This window comes from Emydura macquarii, unplaced genomic scaffold (assembly GCF_026122565.2).
Source record: "Emydura macquarii macquarii isolate MOO-44397 ecotype Brisbane River unplaced genomic scaffold, CSIRO-AGI_Emac_v2 contig_2422, whole genome shotgun sequence".
NCBI classification, from domain to species: Eukaryota; Metazoa; Chordata; order Testudines; family Chelidae; genus Emydura; species Emydura macquarii.
Window position 1 is genome coordinate 3274362 of NW_027132559.1, and position 20915 is coordinate 3295276.

The 20915-nt window shown below is 42.5% G+C and overlaps 1 protein-coding gene across 1 annotated transcript in view; it reads right to left on the reverse strand.

Annotated features, from left to right (window-relative positions):
• The window catches only part of LOC137162211 (collagen alpha-6(VI) chain-like), a 97134-nt gene that overhangs the window by 1793 nt on the left and 74426 nt on the right, over positions 1 to 20915 (reverse strand). Inside the window, exons 33-38 of the mRNA XM_067561796.1 lie at positions 20521 to 20532; positions 10268 to 10761; positions 6658 to 6754; positions 3892 to 4563; positions 1266 to 1362; positions 330 to 519 (exon numbers count right to left, since the gene is read on the reverse strand). Of these exons, the coding sequence (XP_067417897.1) occupies positions 330 to 519; positions 1266 to 1362; positions 3892 to 4563; positions 6658 to 6754; positions 10268 to 10761; positions 20521 to 20532 (1562 nt within the window). The remainder of the gene's footprint in view (positions 1 to 329; positions 520 to 1265; positions 1363 to 3891; positions 4564 to 6657; positions 6755 to 10267; positions 10762 to 20520; positions 20533 to 20915) is intronic.

A 20915-nucleotide genomic window follows, 5' to 3' on the forward strand; every position in this document is an offset into this window, starting at 1 on the left:
GCTTAGACTGGGCCAGGAGCCATGAAATAGCTCTGTGCTTGGAGGCCAGCTGACAGAAGAAATGAGTGGCAACAGGAAACTCTGCCTGCTTGTTTGTGTAGGGACTCCCTCTCTGGCACGCTGGTGCTGAATCAGAGAGTCTACAGAGGGCAGGAAAGAGGTTAGGTTGATGGCAGGAAGAGGAGACAGATAAGAGCTGGTATATTTGGCTCCTCTCCCTCAGCTGAATAGTCTAAGGACGTGTGAAGTCCTCCCTAGGGTTCTAAAGGTTAAATTGTCCATTCTGCTCAGTGAGGTTTGTGCAGACATCCCCCTTCCTTTCCACTTACATCAGACTCAACTCCATGTGATGTGGTGACATTCTCCATCATGTCTGTAGTTTCCCAGATGTGATGTGAACTGGTGTTTAAAGGACCATCTCTTACAACATCCTGGAACATTCTTGTTGAATGCTCAGAAGTAGCATAGTCAGTATCAGGTATGGCATCATCTCCTGATCTAACCTCCTCTATGACATCACTGGGGATAAAAGAATAAGAAACATTTTGGCCTGGCAGGAGGACTCGAAAAAAGCTGGTATTGGCTAACTTTCTCTATTTCAATTTTCCCCCTTTCCCTTATGTTCAAGTCTTAATTAAACATCTCATGTAGAGAGGTGTTCAGATTTCAATAAGGGCTTGTCTTCACCATTTGCAGCAAGCTGGGGTCTGAATCTACCCTGCCATGCAGTAAGCATCCACGTGGATCCCTGCTGCTGCACGCGAACAGTTCACGAATTCACTCAGCTAGTAGATCAAAGCCTGCAGCGGCAGGGTCCACAGCGATGGTGCGCAGCAGGCTAGTGCTGGGTAGATTTAGACCACAGCCTGCTGCAAATGAAACATTCATGTGGACAAGCCCAAAGATATGAAACAATATACAGCCCCAAAACAATCCTTCACTGGAGTTGGGGCAGGTGAGCTCTGCAGGCCAAGCAGAAAGGGAATTTTGCATCTGGTTTTAATGATACGTTTTTAAACCTTTGCTGCAGTTCTTTCAATTTTTTTTTCAAGTGGCATGTTTGGCTGATGCCTTTGATGGCAGAAAATGAAATTACTGCCTAACACTAAGGTCCCAGTGCAGCCACTCACATGCGTGAAGTGAAGCTCATATGGTTTGCAGGTTCAAGGCCTTTGATTAGAATCCCTACCAACGAGAAATTCTAGGTGTTCTCATCAATTTGCCCATGTGTAACAAGTCATCATAAAATCAGTATCTGGACTCACAGAAATGTTGGGCCCCTTACTGCATATACTGGTGTCCGAAAGGTGCTTCTCATACAACTTCTCCTGAGCTCTACCGGTGGATATTTGTTGATTGCATCTGTCAAGCACACAAGACATAGTAATGAAATGTACTAACTCAATTTGAATTTGAAACAGTTTTCATGCAACTTTTACTCTTCTGCCCCCACATAATCTTTTTACCAAGACTGACTTCATTCACCCAGCAGGGTTGTACTAAACACTGAAAGCAGTAGGAAACGTCACTGACCGAGCTTGTGAGGTCTTACTACTCAGCTTGATGGTCTCGCTCTTTGGATGCAACACAATAACTTTTGGATGTCACATGCAATCAATTCCAAAATATCAGGGAACGTTCTAGGCATCAGTGGGCAGAGCTCTATTGATTTTGGTGAAAATCGAAAGGGGGAAAATAGGGGCTCGGGAGAATAACACGTTGCCCCTGACATCTGGTTGCAGACCTAGCAGCTTTAAGCACCTCCGTACTTGTCTACAAATCAAAGAACTACTTGATGACAGCCATTAACACTTTCCATTGTAACACCACCCGCATCTCAGTTCTGCCCAGGCTGACTCCTTGAGCCATGTCTATCCGTATAGCGTGACAGTGGCACAGATGTACCGATATAGCTGCGCCACTGCAATGCGTCTGGTGAAGATGCTTTATGCTGACGGTAGAGAGCTCTCCCATTGGCATAAAAAAACCCATCTCCGCCATAGATGACTGATACTGGGGACGATAATGTAAAGGGGGGGAGACACGTGACGCCCCCCCCCCCCCGTCGCCTCTAGGGAACTTCCAGCCCCTTTTCCCTGAGCCAGGACATCCAATCCCACCAGCTCCAGTGGGTGGGGCCACAAGAGCAGGGAGCATGTGCCACTGGGCCCAGGAAGGGCCGGCCCCTACCCACCTCCTCCACTCTCTGCCCATGCCTGGGACAGGGGTCGAGTGAGTTGGAAACATGCCGGTGGGAAAGGGGGACTCTGGCTTGCTCGGCCTCTGTACCCAGCAGATAAGCCTAGACGTGGAATGAAGGGAGCGGGCCTCCGCCATCTCCCCAGACGTGTTCTTGCAGGCAGCTGCCACGTTGCACAAAGCAGTGACCCAGGGCAGCCACCTTACGCCAGCATGAGAAACGGCTTGGTCTCACACACTTTCCACTTCCCACCTGGGCCCGGCTGCCACGGACAGGAGCCAAACGTGCCAGGGGGCATGTGCAGCAGGAAAAGAATGAAGCTCCTCTTCCCCCCCCCCCCCATCCTCCCTGGGCAGGCCAAACAGAAATCTGGGGGTCACTTGACCCCGCATGCCTCCCCTGCGCATCACCTATGACCTCCGCAAGCAGCAGAAGCTATGTCGGTGGGAGAAGTGCTCCCACTGACATAGCACTGTGCACACAAGAACTTATGTTTGGGTAACATGGTGCTCGGGGGAGGGGGGACCTTGGCATGAGGGCACACGAAGCCCCTGGCATGGAGCAAATGGGAGCCCTGGTGGGAAGGAGGGAGAGTGCAGGGAATTTCTGAAATGGATTGTGGCACACAGGCATGCTGTGGGGAGGGCAGGGGAAACGGATGGATGCAAGGAACTTCTGGTGCATGTAATGTGCTTGGCCTACAGAAATAACATGTGTGCAACTCTCTAGTATGTTTAAGCTTTACCAGTAACGTTGGTACATTAATTACATTTCTTATACAGCACATTGCTCTGATAAGAAAATGAAAGCAGCGCTTTTGGCAAACTCAGTTTAAATACCTTTTGTTTCTTTATGCATAGGCATAATTTTTTTAGAAACATTCACACCCTAATGCTATTACAAGCTATGATCAGTTTATAGAACATTTGTTCTCTCACCCTTTCAATTCAGTCTTTTGTAAAAGGTTTACTTTTGCCTAGGGAATCTCAAAATAATTCAATTGATTTGTTAAGGGGAGGACTTCAGGATGCTAGTCCAATTATACTTTGTAGCCTCCTCCAGTGTCATTCCATCAATGAGTCTGCAAGGGTTGTTGTGATGTGTAAGCAGCATAGACTACTAAATCCATCTGCAGTTTCTTCTGACATGACCCAAGAACACAACAAACTTTCTGACATATGACTGTGTTGATCTACTACTAAGTAAGCATTTTCTCTTTTCATTGAATAAATGGAAGGCCCGTGGAACTGATAATAGGATATCAAGTCCTCAACCTAGGTCACTGATTCAAGCAGTGGCAGAAGCCAGAAGTGAAGTAAAGTCTCTGCCATCTGATAGTTGTTAGGAGGTATCTGTGAAATAAGGTTGGGCACCTTAGTTCAATTCCTAGTAGACAGGGTTTCCAATAACAGAGTCTATTGAGAGCACCAGTGTTGACAGTCTCATTAGACAGCCCTAGGAATGAACAAACATGGAATTGAACCACCTTTTCACCCCTGAAGGATGTAAGTTGATCCTCTGAGGACAGAACAGAGGGACTCTGGAATGGGAAATTTGCACTGCAGTCTCCAAACAAAACACATTTGTGGATCTACAGAAGACTAACGTCCAAGGTTATCAATCTAACATCTTTCATGAGCTGCTGGAAATTCACTGAAAAACAATGAAACAGCTTTAACATCATAACTTACTCCTGAGGAGATGCACAAATGGTTTCATAAACCTCGCTGCATATTCAAGTTCAGGCTTGTGAACTCTGCCCAGTTGAACCAAATGATGTTCCATGGGAATGCTAGCGAGCTCTTCCAGTTCTTTGTAATTATATGCATGTCCTAATGAAATTACAAACACAGCATAGCCTTGGCACTTGGCTGTCAGAGATGCATTCTTTAATATTTCTTTGTCCCAGTGACTTGTTTCTCCAGCAGATATAACAATGATAGCCTTGTGTTGTCTGAGGTTGGGTGCCTCTAAGAAAACATTATTTATTGTCCACTGTATGGCATGGCCAAGAGCAGCTGCTCCATTCAGCTGTTGAACAGATTCTTGGATATATCTTTTCATTACTGGTCTACTGTCGAAGGTGACAAAGTCAAACTCTGTCTTTACAGGGCTCCTCCCTGTGCGGGGTTTGAAACCTGGTGGAGAATGGCTCACCACAGCCACCCGATCACCTATGGAAGAAATCACTGGCTCAGAGGAAATTTCAAAGTTATCAAGTACTACAGTCAGGAAGTCTTTCACTTTCTTAAATTCAGCACCATTCATTTTCAGTGAGCTATCCAAAATGAAAGCAGCATCCATGTATGCCTGTGGTGAACGGGATATGGGGCGTTCACAAGAGTCATCTGGTTTACATTTGTCTGCAAATGAACATAAAATTAGTTAGTACTTCTTTTCTTAAATAACTGAAAGTGTGACAAAAGAAATGTCATCTGAGCTTCCAGTACTGTAGACGATTAAAGCATCTAGCCTTAAAGTATTAACAACAATCTTCTAATTCTGTGAAAATTAATGTATATTTTAAATCAGAAAGCTAAGGGCCTGATCCTGTGAAATAATCAGCACTTAACAGGATTAGACCTTGTTACATTAAAATCCTCCCGTTCACTTGTTCTAGGAGACTGGTGACATTTGTGGCAATATTTACTTCGATGCAAATTTAGAGCCAGAAGCAACTTTGTAATACATATAAATATCCCTAAAACACAATACTCTAAAAACAACATTTATCACAGCACTGAGAAATATGCAAGGAACTGTCCAGAGTAACAAAATATATACTGGAATTCTGCTAGCAATTTCCACTGAATTTTTATTTGGGAAACCATGTCTATTTAATGCACTGAATGAGAAATAATTAAAAGGAGAAATTTCTTTGTTAAAAAAATACCACCCTGAGTGTTTCAATCAGCACGTCTTGGTGCAATTTTCTATGTAGATTTCCACATTTTGATCAGGAACAATGCTGCACACCACTGCTAGAGGGCTAAAGGTGGTCAGTAGCTTCCAGAATTACATACTAAATTCCAAAAAGATCACCACCAAGAAATCTGAAGTGCCCCTTACTCTGTCTTCTTTTCAATGGAACAAGCAGTCATTCTACTGACAAGGCATGCACAATGAAAACTGCTGTAACCTACATCTCCTAAATGTCTTAATTCATTATAGAAAAGCATTATCAAATATCACACTATATGTGAATGCAGGTGTGTTGCTTGAGTCACACTGAGTAGTGTGTGTCTGCTCTCCCGACATTTCATGCACTTTACATTTCCCAAGGACAATTTCAGGACCAGACTGTCCTTAGCCTTAGTGTGGATACACGGGAGGGTGAAAGGCACAAGAAACATTCCATGCAAGGGCCAAGGACAACCATGCATTCTGGGGTGTGCAGAGGTTGCCCTCTCCATGTATCCCCAAGTTTGCAAATCAGCCCAAAAGTGGTGGAGAGGGCGAAAGAGGAGTCAGGAACATAGCCCCACTTCCTAACCATGCCTGGCTGGGCAAGCTGCCAGATTTTAGGACATGCTACAGTTTGCACATTTGCCCTTCTTGCTGAGGAGCTTTGTCTATCAAGAAATTTAGATGGCTTCCAGCATCACAGTACCTTAGCTCTGCAGGCCAAAGCCACCCCTGAGCTCCCTCAGGGAGGATATGCATTGCCCTCTGTCAGAATCCAAGCACATAGCAACTTTATCCGAAGGTTACAGAATGCCGCAACCTTCCTTAGTTGCTCCTGCACTCATTTAAAGGGTAATTTTAAGAAGTTCCTCTCAGTCTGTCTTTCACTGTAGCTCACAATAGGTTTTTCAATTCAATGCAGGCTCCCCTCCCTTGAAATCCTCTTGCAACTACTTTGGAACCTCCTAGTGGAAGTTGTACAACACAGTCTGAGGCACTGGAAGAGCTGCCCAGCTTGGACCCTTCATCTGGAAGCTAGATACGTTGTTTGTTCAATTCAGTTAACAGACTCAGGTTGCTGGTAACAGTAAATGAACTGAATTTTATTTTTATTTAGCAAACCAGACGTTGACCCTCCTAGATCCCAAATAGGAGAAGAGCCTCTTACCTGGACACACACATTCTGTGGGTCATTAATCTGAAAGTAATTTTGTGGTTTAGCAATATAGCAGATGAAGCTTTTATACATTTTTATGCATTTGAGGATATTTCCTCCTAAGAAAATCTTGGCAGCACAGATAGTGGAGATAGGTGGTTGCCTGTAAATCATGACCAAACATGCTATTGCTTGGAAAGTACACTTTTTTAAGGATTAACATGTGAGGAAGAAATAAGGCCAGAAAATCCAGCTGTAGTTATTTGAAACACCAGTGCTTTGTCTAATTTTTTGCCAGTCTTTGTCATGCTCTTTGCTGAGCAGCACTAAATAATATGGTTTTTTCTCTAATACAGTTCCTCTAACAATGCTATTTTAAATAGAATATGGATCTTACCATAACAAAGAGTGCAGACCCAAAATCTTTCCAACAATGGCTTATAGTTGCTCTCTTGATTAATATTTATTATCTGGAACAACCCAGTATCATCCAACTAGACAGAGCAAGAAAAAAGGGCTTTAGTTCAGAAGGCAAGTCATGAATTTTGCCTCAAAGCAGTTTCTTTGAATACTGTAAAACTGTGTTCACATCAGGCATTCATAAAAAATTACGTTCATTCCTAAGAGTCAGACATTCAGCTCCTAAGCCACCCATAACCAATAGCGATTTTGTATATTCTCCATCCTGACAAACTTCAGTGCAAACCTGCAAACCTCTAAAAAGCCCTCCAGTTTCCCAACTACAACTTCAGTGATGAACTTGGGTTCCAGTTGTCTTTGCACTAGACCTCAGGTTGGCACCTCCACATTGATGTTTTGGAGTGTTCCAAATCCCAGGGTCAGACGGCTATTGTGATTTGGAGTGTTTCATTCAGTAGAAAACTGGGGTGCCTTCAGATGTGTGTCCAAAAACGAGGCACCACATGCTCATCTTCCAAGCAGAAGTATAGACTGAGAACAATTTTCAAAATAAAGATGCTAAACTGAGTGTTTCCAAACACTAGATGCTCCTTACAAAGTGATGAACCCTGTCCTTCAGTGTCTCTGAACAGAATTCTAATTGATTTCAATGGAGTCCAGTGTGTGGAGTGGTTAGAGGACTGCATGCTGAAACTGCGAATCAGTGACATCAGGCATCTTATTCTATTCTGAAACGGTTTCTTTCCACTGACATAATATAAACACAAGCTAGGATTTATTATGTGAAGGGAGAGAGGGGAAAATGGAGAGAAGGGAGAGAAAAATGGGTGATGCAGAAAAATTCTATGCTCACTTTCTGAGATTGCTGAGAAATTTTTATTCTTAGCAAACACTGATTTGGCAGAATATTGGATCTGACATATTTAAGAAACATGTCATGTATCCCTCAGCTACCAATTTATACATTTCTTACTCCATGCTCCCATCTCTTACCTTTAAACATGCCTTTAATTCACTCTAAAGCCAAAATCTGTAGCTTTTTTAAAAAAACCAAACAAACAAAAAAAAACCACACACAAAAAACATCCTATCACAGGGTGACACTGGTCCTTTAAGAGAGAAGAGACCAGTGCACCTCTGACTGGTCAGCTGACCCCCAGTTTGGTTTAAAAGAAGGCACCTCACCTTTGGCCTCAGAGGAGAGAGAGAGGCCTGGTGAGTCAGAACTGCTCAAGAGCACTGACTGAAAAAGATAGGAAAGGGCAGGTGCGAGCCACCTGAGGAGGAGAGGAGAGTCACAGGGAGAAGCGGCAGCAGTGGAGAGCTGTACAGAGAGTCTTTGGAAAGAGCAAAAGATCAGTGGTGGGGACTGGCCAGAGCTAGGGAACCCTGTGAAGCTACAAGAGAGCTTGTGTGGAGGCCTCTATGAAGAAGGAGAAGAACCAGGCGGGTTAGGAGAAGCTGAGACCAAAACAAGATGGGCTGATGCTGGAGGGGGAACACCAGGAGTAGGGGTAGGTGTCACAGGCAGAGAGGACTATCTGGTGAATGGGAAGCCCCCTTGCAGCAAGCCTGAGTGGAGGGTTTCAGGAAGCAGAGCCCAGAAGAAGGGGGTTGTCCTGGAAGGATGTTCCTGAAACAGGAGTAGGATTCACTGGGAGGGAGACCTGGCTTAGTGGAACACTGTGGAGAGTTCTGTCCCAGGAGACTTGCCTTTGGGGCTATGAAAGAGGAGTTGTGGAACATCCAGGTAAATGGGTTGGAGAATGGGGCCCTGGAACAGGATGATTAGTGACCCTCGGGTGGGTGACTGGGGAATGATGAACTTTGTATGGGATTGAAGAGTGGCTGATTTGTACCCTTGTTTAAGTTTGGGGGTTTTAGAAGAACTGTTTTACTAGGAGGGATCTGTGGACTGTGACCCTTTATATTAATAAAAAGGTTTGACTTTGCTGCTAAGAGAAATGATATTCCTTTCAACAGGTGGATTCCAAGGGGGAACTGAGATAGGTGCAGCATCCTGCTGCAGAAGGGCTCCCTCAGTGGGGGCCGTCATACCCCACATCCCTTTGTTAAACTGATTTCCCTTCATAATGTCTTCAACTACATTTTTGTGTTTGGCTTCTAGTTTTCTCCTTAAAAGAGAGTACATGATTTCCAAGGAAATCCATGACAATATGTTTTATTGTAAGGTAATTTTTACAACAATATCAAAGCACAGGATGTTGAAGCTATAGAATTCCAACTGATTTTTCTCTCTTCCAGCAAAAAATGCTGCAAAAGAACAATCTTTTCAACACAACTAAGCACAGAACACACATTTAGACACTGAGTTATGAATGCTGTGAGAGCTCAGATCCTGCTCATCTTGATCGTGTGATCACCATTTGGTCCAAGTAAGTGTTATCCTATAATCATCCTGTGGTAACTGGAAGTGTCATGACAGAACAAGTTAGATAGCTGGACAGGAACTGTATCTATTGTTAGATGCCCCAAAGCATGTTAGAGCAACATTAAAGTTGCACCGACTGTTAACATAAGAAAGAAAGAAAGACAAGAAATCCAAAACTTATTGTTCCTATTGCTATGCAAACTTAGCCACATTGCACAGATCTGCTCTTTGATTTGTTGCTGTTGCTAAATCCATAGCTTAAACTGCTCTGTCACCCTAAAAAATGACTGAAGTGTGGGTCTCCATATTCAGGGTGCCTCAATGATTTCCACACCAAGTTTGCAATAAGATGCTTTTTCTGCCTGGCCCCCCACCAACTCAGCTTAGCTGTTGACAGTCAGTTTGGATTCTTTCCATTTCATGCATCATCAACATTAATAAAGATTCTGCAGGTCGAATTATTCCTTCAGCTACAACTATCCAACCCCACACTCTTCAGATTATATAATCAGTCACACCTCTGCAAGCTACTACATAATTAAGAGTCATACAGTTTTTCTTCATAAGCTACCCTACTCTCTCTACCGTTCCTTGATTCAACCACTGTTACTTAATTGGTTTTCTTGTCACAGATACCAATAGTTCCACAAACACATTACTTTAGTAGTTAACTCTACAGTTCTCAGGCATATTGGGTTTGATTTTCCACTGCCTTGCCCCTTATGTAGTCATTTAACTCCCATGCAGAGTGAGTATAAAACACTACTGCTCAGGTTTGGTACTGGTTTACTCCCATTCCTCATTCACTTTGCCCAGGGGTAAATGACAGACAATGTAAGGTGTAAGGCAGTGGAGAATCAGGCTGGTTTTCTTGAATTTAATTTTATAAAATATTCCAATTAAGAACCAAGTCCTAAAGTCCTTACTCAAAGGATGCACAGTCCTTACACAAATAGTTCTACTGACTTTAGTGAGATCACTATTAATAAGGACTATTCATGTAAATGCTGCAGGATTTGGCCCCATATGTGATCACAAACAACCAATCCAATGGGCCAGATCTGTCTTGGGTGCAACTCCATTGAAGACAATGGAATATACCAAAGGATGAATGTGGCCTACTATATTTTGAAGGCTATGAAGTACAGGATATTGTTGCTGAACATCAAAAAGGAAATGTTAGTGGATTTCTTACCGCAAAAGCACGACTGACGTCAGGAACATCATTGAAAGCGATAACTACCGGCACAATATCAAATGCACTGTACTCCAGAACTGCTGTGTTAATAGAAGGTTCATCTGCAGACTGCCCATTGCTGAAAAACACTGCTATTTTTCTCACAGTAGAACCTTGGAGAGTTCGTTTAAAAATATTCCTCGCAATGAATCTCATCGCACTGCCAATATCCCGTTCACTTGAGGACCTCTGGTAAATCAGATTTTTAAGTTCCTTGAGGAGCTGATTCTTGCTGTAGAACTCAGAGAAGCGGATCAGATGGTGGGTATTGGAATTGTAGGACACAACAGCCACTTTGGCTCCCACTGGGCAATTGCTTTCTCTAATTTTGGTGCCATTCACTACTGATATTACTATCTCTCTCATTCTTTCAAATAACTGGGATGAGACATCCTGGGACATGTCCAAGGCAAACACTAATTCTGTTGGATATACTGGGCATTCCGGTTTTCCTAGAAGATAAAAACCGTTGTTATACAAATCACACAAGATAAAACAACGCAAGTTATTTGAAAGTGATTAATAACTATTTCATTTTGCTTTCTCTAGATAACATGATATAATAGTGCAATACAGACTCACTATACAGAACATGATACAAGGGCAGATGATGCTGGGCCACAGTTCAGGAATGCATTATGAGTCTTTTTCAGATACTGCACCGAGGAATGCAAATGGTGGACACAATTGTAGTTCTTGTACTCCTTCAAATAGGGGGGAAGGAAGGGGCAGGGAAAAGCCAAAGTCATAGTCTTGCTGCCTACCATGCTACATTCAGGCTTGCAAAACTAGCTGGGTGCAGAAAGAGATTATGGAGCACTTCCTCTTCCCGTCTGGAAGGTCCAGAAGGGATTGTGTTTCCTGAGTCACAATCACTCCGAGATGTTCCTGTGGTAACTTGGTTCTGTATTGCCCCCAGTTCCATGCTCATCAGGCACAATATAGTCTACCATGTTTATTGTACTTTACTTAAAAGCAACATTAAGCCTTGGAAAAGCATAGAGTGCTTCTATGATTAAATACATTCCAGTGTGTTTAGTAACTTCCAATTGTAGAGGCACATGATGTCAGGAAAGGTAGAGCTGAAAATAAAACTAGTGAACAGGAAGGGAATTATAATCTACACGCATGGTACAGACTATAAAGAGGACTAAGATGGTACCCAGACAAAGGTGGTTATAACATAAGAGAAAACTCTGAGAAAAGAGAAACATCAGCATGACTTTAACAAACTAAGAGAACTGGTAGGTAAGGTCTCATGGGAAGAAAATCTAAGGGCTAAAGGAATTCACAGGAGAGCTGGAAGTTTCTCAGACAGTAGTAAAGATTCAACAGCAAACTGTCTTGATGTGCAGGAAAGATCAGAAGAATAGTAAGAGGACAACATGACTCCATGAGGAGCTCTTTAATAGTCTGGAACCCTACAAAAAAGTGAAAACATGGACAAATTACTAAGGATGAATACAAAAGAGTAGAGTAAGCAGGTAGGGACGAAAGCAGAAAGGGTAAGGAACAAAATGTGCAAAGGACATAAAAGGCAATAACAAGAGATTCTATCAGTACAACAGGAGCAAGAGAAAGATGAAGGAAAGTGTTGGTCCTCTACTTAGCTGTAATAGAGAGCTAATAATTGATGAAATCAAGAAGGCTGAGGTGTTTAATACCTATTATCATCTCTGAGAACTCATGGAAGTTGAGTGAGGTCTCAGAGGACTGGAAAAGAGCAAACATAGCACCTGTCTTTAAAAAAGGGTACAAAGAAGACCCGGGAAATTATAGACTAGTCAACCTAATTTCAATACCAGGAAAGATACTGGAACAAATTATTTAACAATCAATTTGTAAGCATCTAGTGGATAATAAGATTATAAATTATAGCCAACATAGATTTATCAAGAACAAATCATGCCTAGCCTACCTAATTTCCTTCTTTGACAGGAAGAATAGTTATCAATGGTTTGCTGTCAAACTGGGGAGATATATCTAGTGGGGTCATGAAGTGGTCTGTCCTAGGTCCATTATTAGTCAACATTTTCATTAATGACTTGGACTATGGATTGAAAAGCATGCTTTCAAAATTTGCAGATGACACCACCTGCGAGTAGTTGCTAGCACTTTGGAGGACAGGATTAGAATTGAAAATGACCTTGATAAATTGGAAAATTGGTCTGAAATCAACAAGATGAAATACAATAAAGACAAGTGCAAAATACTACACTCAGGAAGGAAAAATCAAGTGTACAGCTACAAAATGGGGAATAACTGGCTAGATGGTAGTACTGCTGAAAAGGATCTGGGGGTTGTAAGTGGATCACAAATTCAAAGAGTTAACAATGTGATGCAATTGCAAAAAAGGCTAATATTCTGAGATGTATTAACAGGAGCGTCGTATCTCTGACACATGAGATAAGTGTCCCACTCTACTTGTACTGGTGAAGCCTCATCTGGAGTACTGCAACCAGTTTGAGGCATCATGCTTTAAGAAAGATGTGGACAAATTGGACAGAGCCCAGGGGAGAGCTACAAAAATAATATAAGGTCTAGAAAACCTGACCTATGAGGAAATGTTAAAAAAACTGGGCATGTTTATTCTTCAGAAAAGAAAACTGAGGGGGGACCTAGTAACAGTCTTCAAATATATTAAGGGCTATTATAAACAGGATAGTGATCAATTACTCTCCATGTCCACTGAAGGTAGGACAATAAATAATGGACTTAATCTGCAGCCAGAGAGATTTAGGTTAGTTATTAGAAAAAAAAACTTTCTAACTATAAAGATAGCTAAGCTCTGGAATAGACTTCCAAGGGAGGTTGTGTAATCCCCATCACTGAAGGATTTTCAGAACAGATTAGACAAACACCTGTCAAGGATGGTCTTGCCTCAGTGCAGAAGACTGGGCTAGATAACTGTGATGCAGTAGATTAGGCTCTGAGGCCCCTGTTGGAAGCTTTGAAGCCCTGTCACACCCTGTCCCAGAAAATAGCAGTGAAGAGGGTCCCCCAAGCTGCCTAGAGTGGCTGTGGGGGACACGGCCAATCAGGGCTCAGCAGGCTAGTATAAGAAGAGCTGCAGGTCCAGAGTGAGATCTGTTCTTTGCTGGAGCTGGAGGAATGTGGATGGTGTGCCTGGCTGGCTGAGGGAGCTACAGGACCTTGGAGAGCAGTGCTGGCAGAGACTGCCAGGAGCAAGGAGCTCCGGGTTGGCAGCTGGGGCTCAACCAGGAGAAGGCCCTGAAGTGAGGGTGAAGAACTTGCCGGGGCTGCAGGGAAGTGGTCCAGGGAATCATAGCAGCAACGCAGCTTAGGTAAAGGGACATGGCAGACAGCTGCTTTCTTCAGGATCCCTGGGCTGGGACCTGGAATAGAGGGTGAGGGTGGGCCTGGGTCCCCCCCCGCCACCAGCCACTGTGAAAATGGCCTGGACTTTAATGCACCCCAGAAGGGGAACTGAACTTTTTTAGTAGCCCAGTTGGAGAGCAAGGGCCAGAAAGGCTCTGAGAGGGCAAAGACATTGCCTCCAGGGAGGGAGCCCTGGGGCATTGCTATATACCAGAGCAGAGACAATTTGAGAGAGCACAGAAGGAGCTGAGAGACAGTTAAACCAGGGTATTGAGATTGGGCTTTCTCCTCAGTCAGTCCAGCAGGGCCTGAGACAGGGCTGCAGATAAAGAGACATTACAGGGGGCACTGAGAGAGGCCCGTTGGACTTGTACCCCAGAAAGTTAGTCAGTTAGCCCACCATTACACCTCTGGTGTTTAGGACAGCGACTAAGCTCCTCCACTCCTGTCTGTTTCTGGCAAGTATTGCAATGGTTCCCCAGCTGTGCCCCAGGTTTTTCAGCTCAGCTTCCACAGCTCTTTCGCCATGTTATTTTTGGGTGGTCTCGTTTTCACTTGCCTTCAGGTGTCCATCTTATTGCTATTCTGGTGATGGAATCCACTTCTATCTGAAACACATGGCCGATCCATTTCCAGCGTCTTCTGGTAATGATGGTTCTCATATCTTCTTGGCTACACTGTATGAATAGACCTTGTTTTGAGATTGTTCTGGGCCAAAATTACAGAGGATTTTTCTAAGGCATGTTGTATGAAATGAAGACAGCTTGGAGGATTGGGCCAAAAGAAATCTAATGAGGTTCAACAAAGAAAAGTGCAGAGTCCTCCACTTAGGAAGGAAGAATCCCATGCACAGCTATAGACTGGGGACCGACGAGCTAGGCAGCAGTTCTGCAGAAAAGGACCTGGGGTAACAATGGATAAAAAGCTGGATACGAGTCAGCAGTGTGCCCTGGTTGTCAAGAAGGCTAATAGCATATTGGGCTGCATTAGGAGGGGCATTGCCAGCAGGTCGTGGGAAGTGATTATTCCCCTCTATTCGGCATTGGTGAGGCCGCATTTAGAATATTGTGTCCAGTTTTGGGCCCCCCACTACAAAAAGGATGTGGACAAGTTGGAGAGAGTCCAGCAGAGGGCAACAAAAATGATTAGAGGGCTGGAGCACAAGACTTAGGAGGAGAGGCTAAGGGAACTGGGCTTGTTTAGTCTGCAAAAGAGAAGAATGAGGGGGGATTTGATAGCGGCCTTTAACTACCTGAAAGGGGGGTCCAGGGAGGATGGGGCTAGGCTGTTCTCGGTGGTGGCAGATGACAGAACAAGGAGCAACGGTCTCAAGTTGCAGTTGGTGAGGTCTAGGTTGGACATTAGGAAAAAAGGTTTTTCACTAGGAGGGTGGTGAAGCACTGGAATGGGTTACCTAGGGAGGTGGTGGAATCTCCATCCTTAGAGGTTTTTAAGCTGAGGCTTGACAAAGCCCTGGTTGGGATGATATAGCTGAGGTTAGTCCTGCTTTGAGCAGAGAGTTGGACTAGATGACCTCCTGAGGTCCCTTCCAACTCTAATATTCTATGATTCTATGTCATACTTCACCATTCCCCAGCATTCTGCACTATAAAGTAGTGTTGAAAGTACACAACTCTGATAAATCTTGTTTAGTTTTGATGTTATATTTTGATGATTTCCAGACTGTATTTAAGCTCCTAAAAGCGTTCTTGGCTTTATTGATTCTGTTTCAAATGTACTGAACTGTTCCACCATCCTGGCTGGTGGTACAGCCCAGGTATGTGAATGTTTCTACATTAGTGAGAACATAATCCTCTATCTGTACTGGTGATGGTTAGGCAATATTAAAAGTCATATCTGTCCTATTGCGGTTGATGTTCAGTCCAATTTGCTGGCTGAATATGTTGAGTCGAGTTATTTTCTCTTGTATATGGTGATGGGTATGTGGTAAGAGTGCAAGATCATCTGCAAAGTCCAGGTCTTCAAGGGATGAGAAGGGTGTCCATCTAATACCTCTTGGCATGTATTCTATTATATGCCACATTACCCAATCAATGGCAATGTTAAAGAGGATTGCAGATATAACACACCCCTGTCATACTCCTGTTTTGACTTCAAAACTGAGCTCACTGTGATCAACACTCCATACCAAGTTGGAATAGAAGCTTTTAATTATGTTCATTATAAGAAGAAGGATTCCATAAACCTGCAGAATACGCCATAGGCTGATCCTGTGAATGCTGTCAAAAGCCTTCTCAAAGTCTATGAAATTTATGTAAAGATATCTTTGCCATTCTAAGCATTGTTCTATTATATTTCAGAGAGTAAAGATCTGATCTGTGCATCCATGTCCTTTCCGAAAACCAGCTTACTCTTTTCTGAGAACACTATCAACTGCCTCTGATATATGCTGGACTATGATTTTATACAATACCTTACTTGGCACAGATAAAAGTATAATACCACACCAGTTATTACAATCACTGAGAGCTCCTTTCTTTGCTATCTTCACTATAAACCCCATTGGTCCACTCATCTAGCACTTTTTCCTTTTCCCAAATTGGTGTAAATGGAGGGGCCAAGTTAGATGCTGCTAACTCAGGATTAACCTTAAAACAATTCTGCATTCAAATGATCCTTGCCAGGAGCTTTCCCATATTTTAAAGGTTTGATGGTTTGAATGATCTCTTTCTTTTTGGGGTATCTGTATTGATATCAATATCTTCTTTTGCCTCCTGAATGTTTGCTTACTCTTTAGGTGGATCCCTACTCAGCAATTCTTTGAAATGCTCTATCCAAAGCATTTCTTGTTCCTTTTTTCTGTTGCCAAGAGGTGGCCTTGTTTGTGCTTCGTGAGAGTGTTTGCTGGTTTCTGCCATTTACCACTAATAAACTGCATCCTTTTGTAGACAGTTCCTTGATCACCATGGACAGCTGCATCCTTTGCTTGTATTGCCAGATTATCAATATAATGCTGTTTATCCACTCTCACAAGGCATTTAATCTCCTGAGGTGCCTTACTATACGGCTCGTGGTATTTGTCCTTTAGTCTCTGATATTTTGTCTAAAACTTTTTCTTCAGGGCTCATCTGGTTTCTATGGCATTCCATGTGCTGGATGTAATCCACTCCTGTCTTTTCTTCTGCCTGTAGCCTAGACAGGCTTCATTACTCTGTTTATAAATTGTTGTTACTTTGTCCCACTTCTTGTTGATCTCCTCATCTGGGTTCCCCTGCTCTTCAAGATCTGCAAGTGCCTGAAACCTGTTATTTAATTGTAGAACAAAGACTTTCTGTATTTCAGATGGCTTTAAGCTTATCAGCTTCATAACATCTATGTCTGTCTTGTTTGATTGACCCACACTTCTCAATTTTAGCTTGACAGAGGTTGTCACAAGGTGGTGGTCACTACCAACATCTGCTCCCCTCTTCTCTAGAAGAGGTTTGCGTTTTATTTCACATACAGACTGTGTGGGACTCAACCGGAGAGCTAAATCACCAAAGACTCACCACAAACAGAGAGATTGCAGGCACATGCACTCAGACAGGGGGTGCTTGTGAGAGGTGAGTATGACTTCATTACAATGACCTTTCAAGGTCCCTTCAAACCCTGCATTTCTATGACTAATCTATCACCAGCAAGTGATGAGGTAACTTGGCTGGCATGGTGAGTCAATTAACTGTAGGAAGCAAACTAGCTTTTTAAGGGGGTGGTGATCAGGAATGGAGTGCATCAGAGACTTGGGGAGGTCAGACCATAAAGGCAGGGAACTGAAATAGATCTTGGGGGAAGGCAGAAGCATAAAAGCAAATCAAGATCAGAACACTGAGGGAGAAATTATAGTTTGGTAAGGTTGGGGATGTGTTTTTTGGGAAGTGGAATGTAAAGCAATGAGGAGGACTGAAAGGGGGTGAAGATAAGAACAAATAGGGACAGCTGGAGAAGGAGAGTGTGACAGAATGTACCCATGTCCACACCCTATACTGTATTGTAATAATCTTTGTACAAACTATGCTTTGTGAGATATCATTTGAAAACTCATAATTTGCTGGTCAATATTGTCCTGATGAAATGTGTGTGGCAACATTCTATGTGAAGTTATAAGATTCCACTGTATGGAGTTAACAACACATGTTCTAGACTGAGGTTGGCATATAGGTCTGTCTCAAACAAAGGAATGTGTGCTCTGCTTAACTTACGTTTAAGCAGTAATCGGAGTAATCAAGCAGAAGAGAAACAAAGGGCACTCAAAAAAGTGAGGAAAACACAGCAGGGAACATCCTTCCCTATAGACTCTGTCTCCTGAATCTCAGCTGGAAACATTTTTCAAAATGGGGACTAACACTATAAAAAGGAGGGGCAGACACTTCCCTCCCCCCACTATCTGTTCATCACATTCATGGCACCAAAAGTGACAAAAGAAGCATTCATAGGAATGGAGAAGGAGTCCTGACCTAAGAAGTTTGGTCAGTAAGACTGCTGAAAGCATACGATGAGATACTTTGCTTGAATTTGATATAGTTTGTTACGTTAAGCACCAGTAGCATTTGAACTTTATTTTCTTGTAATCATTTCTGACTTTAATGCCTCATTACTTGTACTCACCTAATTTCTCTCCCTTTGTAGTTAATAAACTTGTTTTATTGTTTGATCTAATCTCTTGTTTTAAACTGAAGTATCTGGTAAATGCCATTTGGGTGGCAAGTTATGTGCATATTATTTCTATTAGTGCAATAATGGCCTTTATACAAACTTGTATTGTCCAGGAGTGTGCTGGGCAGTACAGGACATACATTTCTAGGAGAAAAAATATCTAAGACTGGGTGTGTGTTGGGATCACCCTGCAGTATAACCAAGGCTGCTAAGAGACAAGTTGTGGCTGGCTTTCTGCAGCCCACACACAAACATAGCTGGGAGTGACTTGTATGCTGGAGGCTGTTTATGAGCAGTCCAGGCTGGAGGCTACAGCAGCAAAACATTGTAAAGGGCAACCCAGGTTAGAAGGCAGGGCGACACAGCTACTCATTAGTCTGGATTGTACCTTGGTATGTCTCAGAGTCAGAGAACAAAATTCATCTGCAGTTTGAGGAAGTGAGGCAACACTGGAATATGTAGGGGCAGGGAGTGGAGTCCTGTCTGTGTTCCTAAGAGGGACCAGAAAAAGAGGAGCGAAGAACAACACAGGACAAGCAGTAAGACACAAAGATATAAGAGAAAAAAAAGACACAAAAGAAGAATATATACTACTTTGGAACTGATAATAGTAACATTCCAGGAGATTAGCTATACAGGGCTTTACCAATATCAAAGACAAATGATGCAAAGGATTGAGGATGTTAACATACCAAGAAGCAAGTCGGAAACATGCCAGAAAAGGCCAAGAGAATATAAATGGAAAACATTCATACAATGGAAATCAGTGATAAATTGGACCATAAACTAAAAAGATTTGTGGAAATTAAACTAAAAAGAATATATACTACTTGTTGGTTCAGTGTATGATCCTATCAACTCCAATACATCTGAAAGTGCAAATATATGCAGACTGAGCAGACAGCAAACTCTTATGTGTGAATAATTGTCAAGGCTGACACTCAGTGTGAGGACATTCTTGATTAAAGGAAGAATATTGGTTTCTCATGCCTGCTGCAGATGAAGCGATCTCACTCTGACCAATTAAAGAGAATCATTGATGGCCCCTTTCTGACCACATGTCCAATCCCCTTTATCCCAAGGATGGAGGACTCAGTGCAGGGCCTTGAAAACTGAGAGTATAAAAATAACACTCTGAGAAGGTCAATGAGAACTTCTGGGAGTGAGGAGAAGAAAGCAATGGAACAGGTTTTCCCAAGAGACCTGATGATCATCTCCAAGTATATTGTTTACAAAGTTGCTTCAGATGTTGTGTACTTCAGCAGATATTGAGGAGGATGAATGAAGTTTTAAGATCAAATCTTCTTGCAATTCTCACAAATGTGAGTAATCCTCACAAAGAATCACAGAGGCAAAACCTTTAAAGTCAGTTGGACTGCTCACATGACAAAAGTTACTCATGTGAGGGCTGCAGAATAAGTGACATAATTTGCAGTTTCTGGTTAAAAGGCAAGTAATCTAGAGAGATGCACCATAAGTATCTTTACAGTAAATGGCCTACATTTCAGAGATCCTGATCATCCACAGGTCCCACTGCATTGAATGGAACTGCAGATGTTCAGCATCTTTCAAAATAAGGTCACAAATGGAATTGGAATAACTCAGAAGAACACAGGGCCAGGAGTTAAGTGTTATTTTCTTGTTGGTTTTCTAAATGTAGCTGGAAAGGAAGATATCAAGATAGACAAACAGGGATCAACTGAACAAGACATCAAGATAGACAGGATCAACTGAACTCTAGTTTATGTTGTCTTACCTAGTCACTGAACTCTACCAAGACAGTGTTGGGTAATGGGGATTCAAATAAACTGCACTAGCTCACCGGAAGTTCTCAAAAACACAGGTAAAGCAGGGTGAATGTTTATTTTAAATTCTGCATCAGTACAGCACACTCAGGGGCAAGCTATCGATGAGGAAATAAAGCAGAAGAGTATGCCCATTGGAAGACTAGTCTAACAAATTAAAAAGTAGTGACATGATGGGCAGGGAATAAGGGGCACGCTCTCTTTACAGAATTGCAGAACTACAGTTGTGCAGCTTAGTTAGCCAGAGACAAACAGTAGCTGATCTATCAGCAGTTGGGGAGTTTAAAAAAAAAGTGAAACTCCATATCAAAACTGGTACATAGTTATGAGGTCTTTAACTATACCACCTTCCCAGACACATTGATACATTTTAAGGTTTTGATTAAAACAATAATAATAATAAACAGTACTCACCCTCCCAACAAGCTAAACAAAAAAGAGGAAAAAAAGTTTTATTATACAGCATGTTTTTAAAACAATCCTAAAATATCTTCAAAAAAGAAAACGTTTAGCGTCCTGGATTGCCCACCTATCATTTTACAGCATTCCTTGCGCATACAAAACATTCTCAGTGGTAGTTATTTGGTGCATGGGGAGTTCAGCTTCTGTCCCTTAATTTGCATTATGTGTTTTTATTATAGATTTCTATGGTCCCTGGTGTAAACTCAGCAAATTATCCACATTCCTGAGTTTCTGTTTTGGTATATTCCATGGTTAGAGACACTAGACAGAAACATTCTAATATTTTCCCAAATATTCTCTGTTTGGACCAGCTCAGCTGAACTTTCACTGTAGATCAAGACTAGTCA